The sequence below is a fragment of the Ceratotherium simum genome, chromosome 15, assembly GCF_057802395.1.
Source record: "Ceratotherium simum simum isolate JZ-2026a chromosome 15, ASM5780239v1, whole genome shotgun sequence".
Lineage (NCBI taxonomy): Eukaryota > Metazoa > Chordata > Mammalia > Perissodactyla > Rhinocerotidae > Ceratotherium > Ceratotherium simum.
In genome coordinates, this window is record NC_141914.1 from 61,801,705 (window position 1) to 61,820,285 (window position 18,581).

Below are 18,581 nucleotides of genomic sequence, written 5' to 3' on the forward strand. Positions count from 1 at the left end.
CTGTTTGTCTATTTTTCTGCCAATACCATGCTGTTTTGATTACTCTAGCTTTGTAGTATATTTTGAAATCAGGGAATGTGATACCTCCAGCTTTGTTCTTTTTTTTCAGGATTGCTTTGGCTGTTCAGGGTCTTTTGTTCTTCCATATAAATTTTAGGATTCCTTGTTCTATTTCAGTGAAAAATGTGCTTGGGATTTTGATTGGGATTGCATTGAATCTGTAGATTGCTTTAGGTAATATGGACATTTTAACTCTATTTATTCTTCCAATCCATGAACACAGAATATCTTTCCATTTCTGTATATCTTCTTCAGTTTCTTTCAGTAATGTCTTATATTTTCAGTGTGTAGGTCTTTTGCCTCCTTGGTTAAATTTATTCCTAGGTATTTTGTTCTTTTTGTTGCAGTTGTAAATGGGATTGTATTCTTGACTTCTCTCTCTGCTAGTTCACTGTTAGTGTATAGAAGTGCCACTGATTTTTGTATGTTGAATTTGTACCCTGCAACTTTGCTGTACTTGTTATTTATTTCTAATAGTTTTCTGGTAGATTCTTTAGGGTTTTCTGTATATAGAATCATGTCATCTGCAAATAGTGACAGTTTTACTTCTTCCTTTCCAGTGTTTCCAATATTTCTTTTTCTTGCCTAATTGCTCTGGCTGCGTCTTATAATACTGTGTTGAATAAGAGTGGTGAGAGTGGGCACCCATGTCTTCTTCCTGTTCTTAGAGGAATAGCTTTCAGTTTTTCACCATTGAATATGATGTTGGCTGTGTGTTATATATGGGCTTTATTATGTTGAAGTACTTTCCTTCTGTACGCATTTTATTGAGAGCTTTTATCATAAAGGGATGTTGAATCTTGTCAGAGGTTTTCTGTTTCGAGATGATCATGTGATTTTTATTCTTCATTTTGTTAATGTGGTGAATCACCTTGATTGACTTGTAGATGGTGAGCCATCCTTGGGCCTGGAATAAATCCCACTTGATTGTGGTGTATGAGCCTTTTAATGTATTGTTGTAATTGATTTGCTAATATTTTGTTGAGGATTTTTGCATCTAAGTGCATCAGCGATATGGGCCTGTAGTTTTCCTTTTTTGTGTTGTCCTTGTCTGGTTTTGGTATCAGGGTAATATTGGCGTAAAATGAATTAGGAATCGTCCCGTCCTCTTCAATTTTTTGGAAGACTTTGAGAGGATAGGTATTAAATCGTCTTTGAATCTTTGGTAGAATTCACCAGAGGGCCAGCCCCGTCCGTGGCTTAGCAGTTAAGTGCACGTGCTCCGCTACTGGCAGCCCGGGTTCGGATCCTGGGCGTGCACCAACGCACCGCTTCTCCGGCCATGCTGAGGCTGCGTCCCACATACAGCAACTAGAAGGATGTGCAATTGTGACATACAACTATCTACTGGGGCTTTGGGGGGGGGGGAAAGGAGGAGGATTGGCAATAGATGTTAGCTCAGAGCTGGTCTTCCTCAGCAAAAAGAGGAGAATTAGCATGGATGTTAGCTCAGGGCTGATCTTCCTCACACACACACACAAAATAAATAAATAAATAAAACTGTTAAAAAAAAAAAAAAAAGAATTCATCAGAGAAGCTATCGGGTCCTGGACTTTTGTTTTTTGGGAGGTTTATGATTACTGTTTCAATCTCTTTACTTGTGATTGGTCTATTCAGATTCTCTATTTCTTCTTGATTCAGTTTTGGGAGGTTGTATGAGTCTAAGAATTTATCCATTTCTTCTGGTTTATCCAGTTTTTTGGTGCATAGCTTTTCATGGTATTCTCTTATAATCCTTTTTATTTCTGTGGTATATGCTGTAATTTCTCCTCTTTCATTTCTGATTTTATTTATTTGAGCCTTCTCTCCTTTTTTCTTAGTGAGTCTGTCTAAGGGTTTGTCAATTTTGTTTATCTTTTCAAATAACCAGCTCTTAGTTTCATTGATTTTTTTTTTCCTATTGTCTTTTTATTCTCTATTTCATTTATTTCCGCTCTGAATTTTATTATTTCCTTCCTTCTACTGACTTTGGCCTTTGTTTGTTCTTCTTTTTCTAGTTCTTTTAGGATTAGTGTTAGATTGTTTATTTGACATTTTTCTTGTTGCTTGAGGTAGGCCTGTATTGCTATTTAGTTCCCTCCTAGTACCACTTTTGCTGCATCCCTTAAGCCTTGGTTTGTTGTATTTTCACTTTCATTTGTCTCCAGGTGTTTGATTTCTCCTTTTATTTCTTCATTGATCCAATAGTTGTTCAGTACATGTGGTTTAGTCTCCACATATTTGTGGCTTTTCCAGCTTTCTTCTTGTAGTTGATTTCTAGTTTCATAGCAATTGTGGGCAGAAAAAAATGCTTGATATGATTTCAATCTTAAATTTATTGAGGCTTGTTTTGTTTCCCAACATATGGTCTGTCTTTGAGAATGTTCCATGTGCACTTGAGAAGAATGTGTATTCTGCTGCTTTGGGGTGGAATGTTCTATATATATCTATTAAAGTCCATCTGGTCTAGTGTTTCTTTGAAGGCCACTGTTTCCTTGTTGACTTTCTGTCTGGGTGATTTATCCATTGGTGTAAGTGGGGTGTTCATGTCCTCTACTATTATTGTGTTGCTGTCAGTTTCTCCCTTTAGGTCTGTTAATAGTTGCTTATATACTTTGGTGCTCCTATGTTAGGTGCATATATATTAATAAATGTTATGTCTTCTTGGTGGAATGTCCCTTTTATCATTATATAATGTCCATCTTTGTCTCTTGATATCTTTTTTGGCTCGAAGTCTATTTTGTCTGATATAAATATGGCTACACTTTTCTTTTGCTTGCCATTTGTTTGGAGTATCATTTTCCATCCCTTCTCTTTGAATCTCTGTTTGTCTTTAGAGCTGAGATGTGTCTCTTGGAGGCAGCATATTGTTAAGTCTGGTTTTTTAATCCATCCAACTACTCTGTGTTTTTTGATTGGTGAGTTCAATTCATTTACATTTACATTGATTATTGATATATGAGGACTTAATACTTCCATTTTATGTTTTGTTTTATGGTTGTTCTATATTCCCATTGTTTCATTTTCCTTTTATTTCTGAGTGCCGTTTCAGTTTGATGGTTTTCTGTGATGTATTTCCCAGTTTCCTCTTTTTTTTATGATTTGTGACTCTGCTCTGATTTTTTGTTTAATGGTTACCATGAGGTTTGTATAAAAGATCTCATAGATGAGATAGTCCTTTTTCTACTGATGGCATCTTATCTCGATTAGCCTAAGCAGGTTCCATCCTTTTCCTTCTATTATTTTGTTGTCACAAATTATCTTTTTTTGTGTTGTGAGTTTGTTACCAAATTGAAGTGGTTGTAGTTATATTTGATGCTTTCTTTCCCTTTTACCTTTATGTTATAATTAAGTTTACTAACCTCTTCTGTTAGAGAGGTGCAATTTTCTGATTCTCTCTGTTTATCTCCTTGCTCAAAGCTTTGTAAACCTTTGTTTTTTTGTTTCAGGTAGGTGGGCTCCTGTCAACGTTTCTTATAAGGCAGGTCTGGTGGCAATGAATTCCCTCTGCTTTTGTTTGTCTGGGAAAGCCTTTATTTCTCCTTCACATCTGAAGGATAATTTTGCTGGATAGAGTATTCTTGGCTGACAGTTTTTGTCTTTCAATGTTTTGAATATATCATTCCACTCTCTCCTAGCCTGTGGAGTTTCTGATGAGATACCTGCTCATAGCCTGATGGGGGTTTCTTTCTAAGTTATTTTCTCTGGCTGCGCTTAATATTCTGTCTTTGTCATTGACTAGGCAGTGTTAATAAAAAGTGCCTTGAAGAAGGTCTTTTTGTGTTGAGATAATTGAGTTCTTTTAGCTTTATGGACTTGTATATCCAGTTCCTCCCCCAGGTTTGAGAAGTTCTCAGCTATTATTTCTTTGAATAAGCTATCTGCTCCTTTCTCCTGCTCTTCTCCTTCTGAGATACCCATTATCCTTATGTTTCTTTTCCTACTTGAGTAGGATATTTCTCCATTTTTTTTTCTTTTTTTAAAAATCTTAGTTCTCTCTCCTCTACCACCTGAATCATTTTTAGATTTGTGTCTTTGAGCTTGCTAATTCTCTCTTCCATATGGTCTGCTCTATTTCCAATGCTTTCTACTTTATTTTTCATCTCATTAATTGTGTTCTTGATCTCCAGAATTTGTTTTTGTTTTTAGAGTTTCAATCTCTGGTGAAGCACTCCCTTCTGTTCATTAATTTTATTCCCGAGGTCATTGAACTGTCTCGCTGAGTTTTCTTGTAACTCACTGAGTTTCTTCATGTCAGCTATTTTGAATTCTCTGTCAGTTAGATCGCAATCTTCTGTGGCTTCAAGTTTGGTCTTGGGAGAGTGGTCATTTTTTTTGTGTTCTACCATGTTACTATAGTTCTTCGTGGTGTTTGATGAGTTGATCCTCTGCTGGTGCATTTGTGGTAGTAATCCCCTTTCTTATTTGGGTAAGGCTTTGTTTACTTTGATTCTGAGCTGCTTCTGGTAGTATTTGAGAGCCTGCACTTTCCACCCTCCACGGCCTCTGCCAGAGGCATCTCAGTGCCCTCTTGTGCTGCTTGTGCCTCCAAGGTTGCTGCTGCCTTGCTGCTTACGATGTCACTGCAGTCGTAGGTGTTGCCACCAGGGTCACCACATTGGGAGCACTTCTGCTGCTTCCGGGGTTGCCTCGGTCTCATGTTCTCCCACTGCTCTCTGTGGGCTCAGGTGCTGCTGCCACCTGCACCACCTTCACTGCTGCTCCCGGGTTATCTGAGGGGTGCTGGCAGTACTGCTGCCAGGGGTTCTGGGTTTATGGGTGTTGCTGCCACTGACAGGGTCCCAGGGTCTTCTATGCAGCTCCCACTGCTGGTAGGGCCGGTGTTGGGAGTGCCACCACTGGAGGCCGGGTTACAGGTACTGCTGTGGCTCCTGAAGCCTCAGGTCACAGGTGCCACCTACCACTGCTGGGGGAGGGGTGGGGGTTAAGCCACGAGTGTGGCTGCTCCTGCAGCGTCTGGTCTCCGGTACCAGTGTGCTTTTTGAAACCTCAGGTCAGGGTACCACCGCCAGGGGTATCTGCGTTTTGGATGCAGCCCTTGCTGCTGGGGAGGGCCGGTATTGGAGTCGCCACCACTGGGGGAGGGGACGGGGACTGCTCCCCTAGTTCCACTGCCTCCCAGAGGTTCAGTTCATCACCTTCAGATGTATAGATGTATGGATCTCTCAGGCATTCTGGTGTGCTGTGCAGAGAGTCCTTTGTTTGTCCTTCGATGTCCTACGGGTTGTAACTTAGAGGGGAGAGATAGAAGTCATTCTGCCATGATGCTGACATCACTCCTAATTTTGATTTTTATGTTTCTTTTTGATTTTTTCTCCCCTTACCCAATCTTGATTTCTAGGCAGGTCGATTTGGACAGTTAACTTACGTTCGCAATTATCAAGGAGAGTTGAAGAAGGGTGACACCATCTATAACACCAGGACAAGGAAGAAAGTGCGAGTGCAGCGGCTCGTTCGCATGCATGCTGACATGATGGAGGCAAGTATGGTCATTGCTGTGAGGTCAGAAATTTCTCTAATCCATGTGAAATAGATCTACCTTCTTGGTGTCCTGAACCCCATGAGAAAATCACTTCTAGTTGAACATGTTTTCCTGGCTTCCTCCTTTTTAATTAGCTGTGCTACAATTATGATAGAGCACTTTGGTATAGGCTAAATCAGCAGATGTTAAGAACACATTCTAAAACACTATTTATGAGTTAGCTGTATTTCTTCAATAACCAAGGTTAAGGAGAAGGGACAATTAGTTCCCTGAGACTCAGAACACAAAATTCAGCCCTTTTCTCAAGAGCTATTATTACAAAGAGTATAATAGGTTTTTAGGACAGTGGAACTGTGGTTCTCAAAGGTAAGTGAGAGTAATAAATTCACACATAATTTCCCACATTATTTAGTGGATTTACATTCTGAAATATGGCAGATGTGAAAGCTCTTTTGTACCCTAGGGCTTTGTATTCATAAGACCAGCCCCTAGAAGGGCCCTATTGATGTTGGAATCTATCTGAAGATTGAAAACCTCTCAAGGTCTGGTCTGGAAAATAATCTTTGGCTTATGGCTTGAATTGGCTCTGAATCTGTCCTGGCGTTCTGTGGTCCTTAGGGTTAGGCCTTGTCAAGAATACCGAGTAGGTGAGGTTGTCTTATACTCTCAGCTTTTCCCAGTTCAGCTCTATATTCCTGGAGCAATTTAGTAGTCTAAGCAAAATCTTGACATTCAGAAATTTAGGGTGGCAGCATTGCTATTTTCTGAGATAGGCAACAGGGCGCAGGCTTGAGTGATTAGTGATGTCACAGCTGTTTCATGGCCCAGAAGCTGGGAGAGCTGTACAGTTGTGTAACCATTAAAGAAAGACACACACACTTGCTCATTCATAGCCACAGCTGTTATGAATGAACTGTTAATATAAAAGGACAAAAAGTAGGAAGCTTAGGGGCACCAATGCTTTGTTCTTAGAGTTCCTGTGTTTTCTTAACTGCTTACATCTGTGCGAAATTAAGATTAAGTACAATGGGCTCTGTTCACCTTGTTTTCAAAACTTCCTTTGCAGATTTTCCTTCTATGCCTTTGTTATTCACATCTCATTGTTGGACTGTGGCAGCGCATACAGTACATGCTTTTTTAATTCCATAGAAATAACTTTAGAACTGTGAAGCTCTGTGTTCTGTCAATATTGCAGATCCTCCAAGTAATGAGGCCGGATCTCTGAGTTTCCATTTAAAGTAAAATCTTGTCGATTGAGATGTGGTTTAGATAAGGGCCCTGTTAAAGGTATGCCTTGCCATGGTTGATTGTTGGTGTTGCATTGGTTCTGGCTAATTCATTCTTTGTAGAATTCATGGTGAGACTCTGCCCTGTTTATTTATGGACAATGTTTATTGTGCAGTTATTTTCTAGTTACTGTGTCCTGATTTGTATTGCTTGCAAGTGTCACTTTGTGTTATTTCTTTATTTAGGATGTTGAGGAAGTGTTTGCTGGAGACATCTGTGCATTATTTGGCATTGACTGTGCTAGTGGAGACACATTCACAAACAAAGACAATAGTGCTCTTTCTATGGTAAGTCATTTAATTTCAAAGCTATTTATCACTTGAGTTGCAGAAGTCTGTTTTTATGTAGTACATTTAAGACTTCAGAAAAACAACCACTGAAGTTTTCATCGAGTGCCACAGGCATCAAGTATAGATGGGCTGTGGCTCTTTAAATGTCAATTAGACAAGTGTTCTGTATAAACAAACTTATCTGGTTTTCCTTAGTAAAATCATTGCACGATCCTCCAAGGTTTAGCTTGGAGGGAAACTCTCCAGTAGATACACCTGGGCTGTGTAGCTCTGACTCCTCTGCCCTGAGATCTGCCTCCCCGTTTTGGGTGCCTCTCTAATAGCTGTCTCCATCATCAGGCTAGTCCCAACGGAGTGCTCTTTCCTTGTTAACTCAGCAGCCAGAGAGCAGACCCTCAATACCCTAGAGAACTGCTAGACCAGACTCTAACGTTTAGGCTAGACTTGGGGATAACAGAACAGAACGGAACCATGCTCTGAAGGCAAGATGCAGCTAGACATGCAGCCTGCCCTGTGGAACTCGCAGGTCCCTTTTCATCAGTCACCGACCTTGAAGGGAAGAGCATGCTCGGGCAGTTGCTACGTCGAATCCTCTTCATTCACTTCCCTTTTTTGCCCCTATAGGAGAGCAGGCTCTCCTACAGTGTAACCATTTGTTCATGAGGGTGGTCCCTCCCCTGAATTCAGTAAAGAAAGCATATGAGTACTTAGGGGATAGGTAATTTGCAGTGAAGGAATTTACAATGGGTCGTTTGTGTAAGAACTGGTCCAACCCTACCAGATGAACACTATAATAGCTCCTGTATCCGATGATGAACTCACAATTTTGTAATTTAGTTTTTGTGTATAAGATATTCTCTAATGTCTGTGGTTTAAGAAATGATTTAAGACACTATAAAAATAAATAAATCTATACAAGTTTTTGGGGATCTAGAAAAAGGGAAAGTTTTATAAGTATTATTGATAAGCCCTTCTCTAAATACCCATCACTGGCAATATGAAGGGACTGGAGGTGTGAAGCACTCAGGCTTTGAAGCAAATCGACCTTGGTTAGAGTCTCTCCTCTGCCCTATACTCCCTACTGGCCCTTGGCCAAATTATTTTATCTTCTTTCCAAGCCTTTAATGATTTTATTTGCAAAATGGGAAAAATAATATCTGCCTCTCAGAGTTGTGATTGATTAAGTGAGGTATCCTATGTATAAAAAACTCTAATGGCTTTTCTCTGTTTCTCTTATCAGTGATTATAGTATATTTTGATTAAATAAAGTAACTTATCAGAAGATAGCAACAGCAAATGTAGCCACCAACCCATAAGAATTCCACATCTCATCATTTGGATTCATTATAATGGTTATGTTGAACAAAGGGTCAGTAAAATTTAAGGGTCTTCAACAGTTAAGTTAATAAACAGAGTCTTTATTTTTGTTATTTTGAGAGGGAAGAGATCATATAAGTGGACACTGTTATTTATTTATTAATTAATATATTTATTTAGTGCAAAACAGACTCAAGATATATGTTGTCTGGCCTAAAGATGTTGCCCAGCGTTTGTCCTTTGTTCTGTTGTAAAGTAGAACATTAAAATTAATTCATCCCTGACCCATACGTTGCTATATTTGAATTCTTCTCTGTTTTTTTAAACAATATTTTAGGAGTCAATTCATGTTCCTGATCCTGTCATTTCAATAGCAATGAAGCCTTCTAACAAGGTAGGAGTTTGATTTAATGCTCATTATATTACAATAAAAACTTGAGCTCTTTTTTATCTGTCTACATAATGCACAGTATCTTGTGATAACCAGCAGTCTTATGGTCTCTATTTCCTCTTTTGGTATTGAGATCACCTTTCAAAATTTCCCAGTCTGTCGGTAGTAATTACTCCTCAGTACATTTGAAGAAATTGATAGTATTAAAAGTATTCATGAGACTGTGCTTTATAACTTTTTACTGTGTCATTGGCCCCAGAGTGGTAAGTGTGACTTGCTAGCTTCAGACTGTACAGGGATGGAAAAGGGGAAGCAGGGGCATTTGTCCCAAGTTGTAGGAAAACCTCACTGTGAAGTACTCTAGAATATCGCACAGATTAATTGCCTCATGAATTAGAATACACCTTCAGATTCAGGTAGTTATTAAGTAAATGTCTGATTATAACATAGAAAGCCTACAAGCTGTTTTTCTCACTTTCAAATATAACAGTTTTATGATTGGATTTGATGTCATTTAGCTTTGTACAAAGCCAAAATTGCTTGAAGAGGTTCTGTGTTCATATTGCTTGCCACTGGAAATAGTCCTCATCTTGAACCATAATTTGTTTATTTCTTAAGTTGCCTGGACATTCATAACAATCATATTCATATGGTATATTGAAATGAACTCATTCATGCATTGAGTGAACGTTCTCTGACCTCTTGTCGTCTGGGAACTGTCAGTTAAGAACATATTCTGATTTATTGTCTTGTGGATACATTAACAGCTACTACTTCATCTATTTTGAGGAATTTGAGATTTTCCAGACATTTCTCATTATAGAAAAGAGAATGTTGAGGTGACAAGAAACGTTGAATGACTCCATCTCAGAAATTTGAGGAAAGATGAACCTTACACCTTACCACACAGATGCCACAGTTTGTTCCAAGTGCTTTGCTAAATTGTTTGCTTGTCCCTTCAGAATATGCAGGGCTAGAAGTTAAAGATAGTGTTTCTTCATTCCTAAATGCAAAGTTTAAGTAAGACATTTAACTGTGGATAGTTCACAATAATGGAGGGAAATCAAATGCAATATCCAGAAGATTTTTTGATGTCTCAGGATTGTCTGCTTGCTGGAGTAAATGAATTTAAATCAAATAATGAAGTCATTGCATAAAGCTGTGAATCTCAGTAGTGGAGGGAGGGAGTTCCTGGCTAGCCAGGGAAAAGGGAAAAGACTTTGGAGAGAGACTAACCCAGGATTCAATCCCAACTTTGCCACACACTAGCAGTGTGGCCTTGAGCAAGTCATTTGACTTCTCTGTACCTAGTTTCCTTACCTGCAAATTTGGATAATTCTATCTTGCAGTATTATTGTTAGAGTCTGAGATAACGTGTACAAAACACATAGCACAGCTCCAGCCACAGGTGATAGCTGTTAATACTGATGATTCAGGGTGTGTTAGTTTCCTATTGCTACTATAAGAAATTACCACAAACTAAGTGGTTTCAAACAGCACAAATGTATTATTTTACAATTGTGTAGGTCAGAAATCGGACACAGTTCTTAATGGGCTAAGATCAAGATACTGGCAGAGCTATGTTCCTTTCTGGAGGCTCTAGAGGACTATTTCCTTACTTAGATTGTTGGCAGAGTTCAGCTCCTTGTGGTTGTAGGACTGGGGTCCCCTTTTCCTTGCTGATTGTCACCTGAGGGCCATTCCCAGCTTCTAGAGGCTGCTCACCTTCCCAAGCTTGTCGCCCCCTTCCTCTTTAATGCCAGCAACAGCAAAATGAGTCCCTCTCATGCTTCAGATGTCTCCTGCCTCTTCTTCCCTCTTTGCATCTCTCCGACCTACCCTTCTGCATTCTTCTTCCAATTTTTAAAAATGGCCCATGTGATTACATTAGGCCCACCCAGATTATTCATGACAATCTCCCCATCTTAAAGTCTGTAACCTCGATCAAATCTGCAGAGTCCCTTTGCCATGTAAGGTAATATTCAGAGGTTTAGGGGGATATGGGCATATTCTTAGAGGGCCATTATTCTGCTTACCCTGTAGGGAATTACATGTGAGGAGAATACAGGTGCATCACACCACATCCAAGCAGATTGCTTTGAAAAGGAGAAGTCTCGGGGGGGGCATTTGCCTTACAGTTGGTCTTACCTGTCCTCTTGAATCTACAATAGCATCTGGGTAAACATGCTGATTCCTTCAATTATATATAGGATTTCTGAAATATAACACAGTAACACAGATGCTACTTTCTGCTTTATGGGCAATTTTCCACAGATGGACAGTTTTTGTCAATATAATAGGAAAGGGCATAGAGTTAAGTCTTGGACTCTTGGTTTGTATCTTGATATGGAAAGACAATTCTATCAGCTATTCCCTGCTCTCTTGGCTGTGTGGTATCCACGCTCACATATTAAAAATGTGTGGCCTAGGAACTAGATGGTGGATCATTTTTAATTCTTAACTGCTTATGTATTTGATTTCATTCAGTAAAGTTTGTTCAGCAGTCTCATTGCTTATCAATGCTTATTAAAATGTGTAATGACTTTCTTTTTTTAAAGAATGATCTGGAAAAATTTTCAAAAGGTATTGGCAGGTTTACAAGAGAAGATCCCACATTTAAAGTCCACTTTGACACGGAAAGCAAAGAGACAATTGTATCTGGAATGGGAGAATTACACCTGGAAATCTATGCTCAGGTAATGAATAACAAGGAAGTTAATTTACACTCTGTTTATGTCTGTGTTTTGTTAAGAGTAAGTCAGTAATTCTCAGTCTAATGACCATAAACTAATATTGGTTCTCCAACCTTCACTCTGGTTTGTATTCAGATACAGTATACTGCTTCCTCTTCTATGTGTTACAAATTATTTTTGATCTCTAAATCTTTTTATTTGTAAAACATTGCAGGCTTCTAGAATCAAGGCTCAGGGGATTTGCAGGAATACCATCCATCCATCCCCAGGTCATGGTTAGCTGGGTCACTTATATCCTGGCCCCAGCCTCAGGGAGACAACCTGCTGAGAAAGTCAGCCCACCAGTACCCACTCTCCAGGCCACTTCTTGCCTGTTTTCTTCTCAAGTCAGTACTTGAAGATCATTATTATTATAGATAAAAGAGTGGCTAGATGGGGCCTGTACTTCCCTAGGAAAGGTCTTGTGTTTATATGAATGAAAACAAAAGATTTTTGTTTTCAACCAAAATAAAAATTCTGGTTGTGATTGTATCTTTGAAGTTGAGATAATAGAAAATTCTGACAACAGATTCATATGCTATTCCAGTGAATATGTAGTAAGATGGAATAAAAGTGAAGTTTCAGTGGATAGATTAATTGGAGGTAAGTGTAAATTAATCAGAATAAATTAAAATTCATTTATATAAAATCCATAAAAACAGTTTGTATTGTTTAATATCATGTATCTAATCCTTGTAAGATACTTACATGATTTAAGACATCAATTGCTTACCTGTTGTATTTAAATGAATGCTTCTAAAGTAGTTAAGATTCTTAGGATTTTTCTTCTTTCAGTTTATTTTTTTAATTTAAATATACCAAAACATTATCTTCCCTGCTCTTTTTAGAGGATGGAAAGAGAATATGGGTGTCCTTGTATCACAGGAAAACCAAAAGTTGCTTTCAGGGAGACCATTACTGCTCCTGTACCGTAAGTATGCAACACGAACACCCTGTGAGGCTGGAATTGAAGCTTTTTATTATGGGATATACATAGCACTGTTACTGTTAAAAGACACTTGTACATTGTGACACTTTATTATGGAAGCTGTATAGTACTGTAATCGAGACACTTACACTAAGTGATACATTGGGATTTGTTTGGCTCCTTAAGCTAGATATCAATGAAGACTGGAATACACATCATGAATAAGCTTGTTTACACTTCATCCAGAGTTAGGGTCTTCATTTATTCCAGTTGTGCTTCCTTTGGCAGACGGCTGTTATGTTTTACTTTAGTACCATATTGTGGGTGCCAGAGAACTTGCATTTGCCAGGGAATAATCTCCTGCAAGCAAGGAAACTAATACTATGATAAAATCCAGAAAACATTTAAGAAAACAGAGTTGGATTTATATTTTATTAGAGACAAAACAGTCCTAATAAAGAATAGCACAAAACACGTTAAACTGCTACCAGTATAATATACTCAACCTGGTGCCTATTTGCATTTACATGAATTCTGATTTAAAGTCAAAATTAATAAGGCATACTGTGAGTACAAAACAAGTCTCAATTTTCAAATAAAGATACATGATACTTCACCTGAGATGTAATGTCATGAAGTAGAATGGTATAGTCTAACTCAATGAAGTCATCATTTCTTTGCTATAATAAAAAATAAAAACCTGGTGTTTAAAACTTAATATCATTGGCAAAAATGATACTTTAATTTTAAAAATCAGTTTCATTAGTAGATGATTATAATACTTCCACTTCAGTAGAAATAAAAATTGAATGTCATAATTTATTTAGCCTGACAGAAAAGCTGTTCTCTTAGAAATAAGTTTTTTTTCAAACTACATTTTAAAATCATGATTTTTCATTTGTTACTCCAAAAGTCATTTACCCTTTCTGTTTTGGTTTCTCGGTTGTGGTAGCTACTTAAGAGCATTACAATCTATATTTTGTCATTTAAGATTCCTTAGTGTTTCCATTGTTCAGAAAAGCATCACCTAAGGGATAAACTAGTGAAATGAGTGTTTACATTAAAGGAAACCAATTTTATAATAGAAATTCTTTTAAAAAAAATGAAAATAGTAAAATGTAATGAATGTAGTTATCTGATTTTGTAATTAAAGCTTCGATCTCTGCTGCTTATTGCTTTGGGCATATAAAGTATTTATGCTACATCAGCTCCACAGAAATACTGCATCCATGTAGTTTAAAACCACGCTCATCAGAGGTTTGCTGTACTTACACAAGGCTCTTTAAGGCTTAGAATTGGTGTATTGAAACAAGCCCTAGACTCCCAGGGGTGGCACAAGCTCCTATGGCTTCTTAGGTTAACTGTGATTATAAATGTGGCCCCAGGGCCAAATAAAAGTATCCTATTCTCTCCTTATAGTATCTTGAAGTAATCCTTTCTTTGAATACATCAACAAAGAATGTCCTTTAAAGATAAGGTAAAAATCAGTAAGGTTCCTTACATGTTGGATCTTAATAGGTAAAGATATATAATATATATAGCCTGAAGCAGTGGTTAAACCTTTTTGTTGAGATTTTCAGTAATGCTTTAAAACTACAATTTGGTGAAGGGTTACAGGAGTTTTTCTTTCATGAAACTACTGGCACTGTCCTCTGCATATTTTACTATAAAAACATGGTTTGAAAATCATAATTATGATTATATAGGCTCTGTAACCTGGACCAGTTACTCAATTATTTGAGGCCTCAGTACCCCTATAGGAATCTTGTAACCAAGGTTGATGCCTACAAAAATGCATTAGAAAAAGGCTCTGTTTCTTAAAATGTTGTTTGTAATATTTATGCTGGGTATTTGGCCTCACACTCTGAGTATTGTAATTGGGCATCCTGCCCTCCAGTGCCCATAGGCATCTAGTAAGTGGGTGCAGAAGCCTGTGGAGTAAAGGTGCTCCAGCTGCCTGGCAATTTGTTACCAACAAGCTGAAACCAGTCGGCTGGAAAGTCCTTTTCTCTTAACAGAGCTGACTAGAACTGTTTGTTGTGGTTTGTTTACATTCTCTTTTTCTTGTTTTCCATTAGATACTAGTTGACGTATTATTTTCTTTTTAACCTCTTAATAAAGCTAAAATCAAAGATTTGATTTTTATCTCTTTAACGTCCAGAAAGAGGCAGTTCAGAATAGTCATATCAGACTTAAGAAAACCAAGGCTAGCAACAAGTAACATATGAGGTTGTAAATTATGACTAAATGGATTATAAAAGAAAATCATATACAGCAAGCTTCACAAATCCTGAGATGCCAATAGTTTTGTTCCCTGGGGCTGATCCCTGGGGAAAAATTGCCAGCCATGTCTCAGACTACTTCTGGCACCACCTTTTCAGTAGAGGAAACAAGCAGAGGCAAGTGTCACTCTTGTATGGCTATAGCAATTTGAAGAAATTTAGGTTGCCAAGGGGAATAATCTATATTAAGCTGAGCACAAAAACTGAATGCAGAATTATTTATAACTCACAACTTCACTTTCTTGAACCTGCAGCTTCACCTTCTCCAGCCTTTGCTATCACTGACTCCTTCACATTACTGGGCTCACTATTTTAAATACAAAATGACTAAAGGGGCATTATTTATCCAATCATGAATTATAACACTTTCAGTAAATATTAACCCTGTCAGTAGTATATTTTATAGAAATTACTTACCACTTGCTTGACAGTTTGAATTTTTACCATTTTATACCATGTGTTTTCAGTAGAATTCTGCCATATTATATAACCACCGGCAACCCAGGCTAAATGTCGAACCGGCTTCATTTCTGGAGATACGTTTCCAAAACTGTCTAGTGAGGGAAACATTTATATAATAAATGGAATTATTTTATATATAAAGTATTAACCTTTTAAAAAATCTAAATTCTAAGTCTTGTCTTAGTTTCCTTCATACATGTGCAGAAAATAATTAAGCCATGGATCTATAAAGTTTCCAAGGCCTTTTTTTGTTGAATTAGATTGGTAATGAATGTTTTTGCAAAAGCCAGTATATTTCCAACATAGTGTTAACATAAATTTTGAGCATAGATAATTGATACTGATCTTAAAATTGAAAAGATATATTTTTCCATGCCATATTTATATACCTGGAATATTTTGTGCTTCTAGTGGTTCCTTCATGGACTTGAGTCTTTGATAAAATGTGTTATCCTCTTCATCTGGGTTCTTTCCAATTTCTCCTTCAAATGTGAAGTTGACTTCTGGTGCAGTATGTTGTCCCATTGGAGGGTAAAGTACTTCTGCTGTGCAGTTCACTGTAACTTGCTGTTTGAAACATTTGGCAAATGATCTTTACATGTAGATGGCCATTGATTACTAATTATTGTGCTCTGAGATATAACATTTAAGGCGTTGGCCCCCTAATGGTGTTCTTTCAGACCTGACTTCAGAGTAATATTCCAGCGGTATCCAATGGGGATGGCCTAGTAATTTTCTTAGAGGTATCTAAAATAGATAACTTATTTTATAACTTATAAGGTCTCATAATCCTATAAATTCATCTTAAAACTTTGAATATATTTCAGTATTAATGGGGTGTCCATTTGCAAGGCCAGATTTTAGTCTGACTTTATATACCAACTCCAGACTCTGATTACTTTTTAAGTCTTTCTGTTACTCTTCTCTGCTCCTGAAATAACAGAAATTTTCTCAAGCTCAAATATAGCAAACTGTACCCAGATGTAAAATGAGAAGACTGTAGCATTGGTTCTGCTTGGTAAAGATGGCTGTCTGGCAGCTCAAATGCCTTTTAATGAATCTCCTTATGTTAGCCTGTATCTCTTCTGAATTATGCCCAACAAAAGGGCAAGCCATTTTTAATTTCAAGATGGTTATGGTACAAATTGCAGTTCCTTTTAAGTTTGTCTCGTTAATAATTTGATAGGTGTGTCATTTTAAAAAATTTCCCTGCCCCATTACTGCTCTGAACACGGTGCTATCAGTTGGCCATTCTATTGCTCATAAATATCTAAAAGCATTTGCTTTCTTTAAATAAAAGAAAATCAAAAACAGAATGAGAAAGGCCGACATAAAAATGTGATGATGATTGGAGAGTAAATTATTTCACTTGTTCATATTAGGCATGAGTTCAGACTGCCCTAGGAGTATATAACATTTTTAAAGGGAATTTATTTGAACTGAAGTATATGAAGTCTGTTTTCTAAATAGCTCAATAGAAATACTTCATGTATCTCAGAATATACAAAAAGAGTAAAACTGACCCTTGTATGGTCATCATTTTTTTCAAGGCAGGGATTTCACAACAGCTTTAAAAGAAAAAAATTAATCCTATGATTTGATTAGCAAAGGTGCTCGGGAATATTTAGAATCAAATTTTATTTAATAATAAAGGATGTTTCACTTACTTTTTGGATAATTTCTTCCACAGAAAATTTAAGGTGATACTTATGTCCTCTTCCTGGAATATCCTAAAATTAAGAAAATGTGGTGAGTTATTATAACAATAACTCAATTCTTTGCATTGTTAGAAGAACCCATTCTCATTTGGTTGGGGGGCTTACTGGGAGGGGTAAATGATTAGAGTCTTAGGCTTTGAGAAATGCATGTCACCATGTCTGTAACATCTAATTTAGTAGGTTGTCTATCAGGTTTATTTTGGATGAGAACAAAAGGGTGGGATAAAAGCATATATAAGTAAAGTGAGTTACAATTAATTTTCACTCGTCAAAGGACTTCAACCTCTGGGTCTGTGATCCTGAATCTCTACATAAGAAAGCTTGAAACAACTTTGAATTCTAAAGATGACAAATAGGATACACCGTTGAAAAGATTTTTCATAAAGCCCTATGAAGCTGAATTCCATTTTGAGGCAGATTAGTACAAAGTGGTTAGAGATGTTTTTACTTGTATATTAGTGGACCTGCAAAATGATACTTTAACAAATTTTATAACAGTAAGACAAACATTTAGGTATTTCACTTTTCAATCAAGATACAATTGAGAGTTTATGCCTAATTGTTATCTGGTGCAGTTTTGAAATAACATCTGCTTCCTGTCAGCTCTTAAAGACTGTTAGCAGTTAAAGTTATGTCAGAAAAATAAGGGGCAATGTCAAATCCATTAGATTTTAGGAAAATGGAAACAAACTTAGTGATTGCTGAGGCCTTAAGCATTTAATTCAATCCTTTAGCCAGAGGGAGCACATCATTTATGGCAGTCAGTGGCAGGAGTGTTTTGGTGGGTAAAGCGAAGCTTCAGTCCACAATGCTTTTATTCTCGGACTTTGGTTGTCAGTCTCTCACTGTTTCCCCCTCCATTTTGGTCAAAGGATTGTTCTTAAAATTTAGGCAACGAAGAATGGTTTGTAAGACAGGAGTTTTTGTTGGTCCAGATTGGAGTAGTCAGTAGGAAACGTAGTAGCTAGCAGATCCTACAGGTTTCACTCGGGGAAAGGGGAGAACGCCGCCCCCAGTGAGAACATTCTCCCCTTTCCTCGTACTAGTGCCCGTGAAAACTGTCGATGCGTCTGCCTTCCCGTGAGACCACCGTGGCCGCGCTGTCCCCAGAGAGCGGCCCCCGCCCGCCGCCGACTCACCTCCATGCTGGCCTGTTGGACGGTCTGCACTAGAAACACCTTGTGCGGGGTCCCCTGCTGGTAGTTGATGCAGCTCTCCGCCACCGAGGCCGCCCTGGAGGCGGGGTAGTGGGTCGGCGGGATTTCCATTCTCGGTGAGCGGCGGGGCAGCGGGAGCCTAACGGGACGGTGCGCCGCCCGTGCAGCCGCTCCGGTGCCAGGGCGGGAAGGTCGGCGGTCAGCAGCGTGGCGCCGGCGGGGCGGGGCGGGGCTGGGCGGGCGGGCGGGGCCGGCCTTCCTCCTCCCCTCCCTCTTTAGGGTTCAGGACGCTGCGCCGGCGCCGGCTGCTCGACGGGCTGTCCTGGGGCCCCGCCCTGTCCCGCCCTCATTTACTGCCAGGTTTCTGCGAGCGGAGCCGTTCCTTTCAGGCGCGAGGGGTGCCGTGTGGGCAGGGGCTTCATCCTTCCTTTTAGTAACCTTCCTGGAAGTGCGGGGAGGGGCTTTCTGGCCTTGG

The 18,581-nt window shown here is 38.5% G+C and overlaps 2 protein-coding genes across 4 annotated transcripts in view; one reads left to right on the forward strand and one right to left on the reverse strand.

The window, feature by feature from the left end:
* GFM1 (G elongation factor mitochondrial 1) overlaps window positions 1-18,581 on the forward strand; it is a 48,211-nt gene that overhangs the window by 16,396 nt on the left and 13,234 nt on the right. For all 3 annotated transcript variants that reach the window (XM_014796235.2, XM_087440113.1, XM_087440114.1), the window contains exons 9-13: window positions 5,402-5,539; window positions 7,015-7,116; window positions 8,774-8,830; window positions 11,386-11,523; window positions 12,408-12,490. In XM_014796235.2, the coding sequence (XP_014651721.1) occupies window positions 5,402-5,539; window positions 7,015-7,116; window positions 8,774-8,830; window positions 11,386-11,523; window positions 12,408-12,490 (518 nt within the window). The remainder of the gene's footprint in view (window positions 1-5,401; window positions 5,540-7,014; window positions 7,117-8,773; window positions 8,831-11,385; window positions 11,524-12,407; window positions 12,491-18,581) is intronic.
* LXN (latexin) lies at window positions 12,522-18,303 on the reverse strand. Its single transcript, XM_004441684.3, has 6 exons — window positions 18,089-18,303; window positions 16,899-16,961; window positions 15,621-15,798; window positions 15,187-15,323; window positions 13,105-13,167; window positions 12,522-12,847 (listed from the first exon to the last, which is right to left on the reverse strand). Exons 1-6 carry the CDS (start codon window positions 18,215-18,217, stop codon window positions 12,749-12,751), a joined length of 669 nt encoding a protein of 222 aa, XP_004441741.1. The 5' UTR covers window positions 18,218-18,303; the 3' UTR covers window positions 12,522-12,748.